General features: G+C 36.7%; 1 protein-coding gene across 1 annotated transcript in view; it reads right to left on the reverse strand.

Annotated features, from left to right (window-relative positions):
• LOC106524099 (contactin-associated protein-like 4) overlaps positions 1–3,991 on the reverse strand; it is a gene marked incomplete at its 5' end in the record, with an annotated part of 134,188 nt that overhangs the window by 18,585 nt on the left and 111,612 nt on the right. The window contains 2 exon segments of the mRNA XM_014017758.1: positions 350–574; positions 2,974–3,213. Of these exon segments, the coding sequence (XP_013873212.1) occupies positions 350–574; positions 2,974–3,213 (465 nt within the window).

The raw sequence follows: 3,991 nt of genomic DNA on the forward strand, positions 1-3,991 counted from the left end.
AAGGTGACATAGATACTTTATTATGGTATAGTATTTAAATACATGCCTGAGAAACACATAACATTGGCCCTTTAATTCTAATTTTCTGCACTCCTAAATACTGCAAGTACACAACAAAATGTATTTAATGATTAAAAAAGTGGATTTTGCATGATAACGAAATTTCGTTATCAACATAAAACAATATTTCAGAACACTGAAAATGCATAAAAATAGAAAAGCGCACACAAAAACAAACCTTGCTTTTAGTAAATCAGATGGGATAATCAAAGAACCGTGAAAGGTCTGATAGTGACAGATCTTTGTTTGTGTGAAGAAAAATAAGACCGTGTGAAAGAAAAGACTTTACCATGTTTATTGACGAGCAGGATCAGGTATTCTCTGAGGAAGGAGCCGACGTAGAGCAGCAGAGCAGGACTCTGACTAGTCCTGAAGCTCAAGGAGATGTTTTCTCCTCTCAGTGTGATATCCGAGTAGATGGATGAGGGCACGGTGCTGCCGTTCCCGCTTAGCTCATATGGGTCCTTGACGATATAGGTGATGGATGTTGTCGACTCAAAGCTGGCTGAAACTTCTAAAGGAAGAGAAAAAGTCAGAGGAGCTGTTTGGAATCCTGCAAGAAAAAAAATGTGGTCACCAACTGTGCTGATTGAGGTTCACGTAAGTTTGCATTTGCATTTGTTCATCTCGGTGCACGAGCATACATCACATGAATACCAAATTTGAACTGTCTGCATGACATATTTATATATAAGTCTTGGAGGTTTGTATTCAGAATAACTGCAGCTGGTTGTGAGGTTTTTCACACTTTTTCTCTTGCTTTATCAGTACAATTTAACAAACACAAGTATAAATGGGTTTAATTATCTAGCGTATTTCTTGGTTTTGCTGTTTAAGCTGCTCATTTTTTTGTTTTAATAAAACATTTTACTGCCTTCATTTTGATGATTTCATTGTTGTTGCTGCCATTTTTTATAGGTTGAGATTATAAACTCAAATTGCAAGACTGATGTAGACCGCGGTCTAAGTGGGCCGTGGGCCGCTTGTGTCGGCTGCATAAATGGTTGTTTGATGACCGTGACCGTGACCATGACGTGCACACCTTATTACCATATTGATACGTTTTATGTCACATCACTTCAGTTTTTTTCAAGGTGTAACTTCGTAAAATTCAGTTTTGATAGGAAACAGTTACAAATAAATGGTAAAAAAGCATTAATAATTTGAGATTAGCTTGCATTTTATTTAGCATCTCATTGCAACAAATCTTTATTCAGCTAAATTGCTCAACTTACATCTTTCAGTCTGTGATAAACAGTGGTGGGCACGGTTCCCCTAAAGCACTAATAGGGGAACTAATTTCCTGATTAGTGCTTTAGGGCTTTTGCTAATTTTAAAATTTATTCGAGGATTAGCACTTGCTAAATTTATAGGCAAAATCTAGAAGCACTAATCGAGGTCTATAAATGTTGTTGATCAACATTAGTTTTAAAGGGGCAATATCATGTAAAATCAACTTTTTTGAGTTTTATATCATGTTATAATGTTATACTCTCACTTTACATGAGTGCTGCCCACTACTGGTGATAAATTTCCAAACTCGGCCATAAAAAAAAAAACTCAGTAAAAAAACTCAGTAAAAAAATTAAAAAATAAAAACCTCTGTTAACAACGTAAAATAAGAAAAAATGTCCACCATCTTTGGTTTTCTGATTCATTTGCTGACGGCGTAACGAATTCTTGGACACTGTCGGCCACGTAAGATACTCAGATGCAGCCTATGTTTTTGGGCTTTTGTTGGACACATGAGTAGGGGCCCATGAATTGGGACAGCCTACGGGGCAGTGACGTAGGAGGCCGACAAATGCGGCCGATATCAGGCGCGACCCATGAATTGAGACACAGCCACACTGTGAACTGCAGCAGAGCAGTTCTGCAGTTCCAAAGGTTTTGTTACCCTCAAAAGGCCAGTGACCACATCCTGATATATTATTTTCTTTGAGTTATCATATTGGATTCAAAAACAGTTGTATTGGGGGACAAAATATATTAAAAAAATCACAACATCACATAAAGTTGAAGTGAATCTTTAATATAGTGATTGTGATTTACACGATATTCTTCTAAGAAGTTGTTACTGCTCATCATTGTCATATGAAACTGGCAAACACATCATTTGCAGAGCCTCTGACTGGAATGCACAGATGCGGCTGTCAAAATAAAATGCAATAAAATGCAGTTACGTCGGCTACTGTTCAAATAAAAACTCATAAAAAGGTAATGCAGGAGGAAAAAAAGTCACTTTTGAGACTCAAAACAAGCTAAAGTAATAATATAAGATGAAAAAAGTGAAAGATAGTTGAGATATAAACTTGAAATTGAGTTCATAGCTGTTTCAACCTGTTAAATATTACTGGTTTTATATTATACAGGACGTTTAATTAAAACTGTTATAACTATTCCACTTTTTCTGTCTTTCCTCCCACTAATGATGTTTAACAGGAGGATCAGACGTTCTTCCTTTCTTCTGCCTCCCTTAGACACAAAGCATTATTGAATTTCATGCTGAATTAGTCAATAATCTCTTACATACAAGAGAGTTTAATTTTCAAATCATCTGTGGGGACCAAAAAAGAAATACTTAAGAAGCCAATGTGGACTTTCATAAAAGATTTGCTTTCAATTTCAAGCTGATAATAGGCCGTGTTTCCCCGAGGCTTCTACAGCTGCAGCTTCATCTGTCAATTAATAACCTGTCAGTCTGTCTGCAGGCTGTTAGATTTGGGAGTTTTTGTTCAGGAATCCATGTACAGATGTGAAAAAAATCCCATCTTCTATTAAACTTTTTAACCTCTAGTGAAATGTGTTGAGTTGGTTTTAAAAAGTTGCTGATAGGTTGATAATTATTGTTTGTTAATGCTCAGATTGTTGGTGAAACCTGTTTGTACTGGCAGAAACTATCAAAGTCTGTACCTTTATGACAGAAGGCCCCAGTAAAAGCAGACTGACTGCAGTCGCAGGAGAATCCATTGGCTTGTTCCACACAGATCCCCTGGTTTTGGCAGAGCTGGCCATAGCTGCTACAGTGACCCGGGCATCCAGGTCGGACTCCAGGCGTTATCTTTGCCCTCTCCTCCAGGTCCAGAGTGACGCCGTTCAGCTGCAAGGAGCGGATGCAGCCCAAAAAGCCTTTCTGTCTGGATGCAGTGCCTCCTGTCAAGACAAAAGAACAGAAGGATGAACTAGTTGTCTGTCTCTGTGTGTCACATTCAACGCAGCTAGTTTTGTGAATTCTTCCAAATTTAAAGAGCAGGAGCAGTTTTACCACAAAGAATGGACCAAAATTCCACTGTGTTGACCCAGGATTCATCAACAGATTTGTTACAGAGGGAACATTAAAGACGACACTAAACAACAGCTTTGTATTTAGTTTTAAAACTATTGAACCACATGATCGTTTAAATGAGTTAGTTCAGTTTGTTTTGTTTGATTCAAGGCAGACGTCAGTGAGCAACTGCAGGATTAATCAACGGATTTATCACCGAGGGAATATTAAAGATGACACAGAACAGTTACTTTGTAGTTAGTTTAGAAAAATAAGAAACCACAGGATCACTAAAGTAAGTTTATTTTGTTTGTTTATCAACTTTTTTATTTACAAATGATCTAAATCAGGGTTCTTAACCTTTTTGACTTAGGGGCCCAATTTGTTGAACATAAAGTGACACGAGGCCCAGTCAGACATTACCAGTGTATGGATGAAATGATAATTTTTCTAATCTAAATCTTGGTTTTATTTTTATTGTATTTACATCATAACTAAACTATCATAATTAAGATTACTAAAATATACTTACAGTTTAAAAGAAAAACTCCTGTCAAATAACCAAAAGACATGATTATGACAAATATGTTTATATTGTAACCTGCCTACAACAGTTATTTGAACAAAAACAAAGGTCAGTCAACAGACCACTCAGGCTTTTATATA

Source organism: Austrofundulus limnaeus, unplaced genomic scaffold (genome assembly GCF_001266775.1).
Source record: "Austrofundulus limnaeus strain Quisiro unplaced genomic scaffold, Austrofundulus_limnaeus-1.0 Scaffold176, whole genome shotgun sequence".
In the NCBI taxonomy this organism is placed as follows: Eukaryota; Metazoa; Chordata; class Actinopteri; order Cyprinodontiformes; family Rivulidae; genus Austrofundulus; species Austrofundulus limnaeus.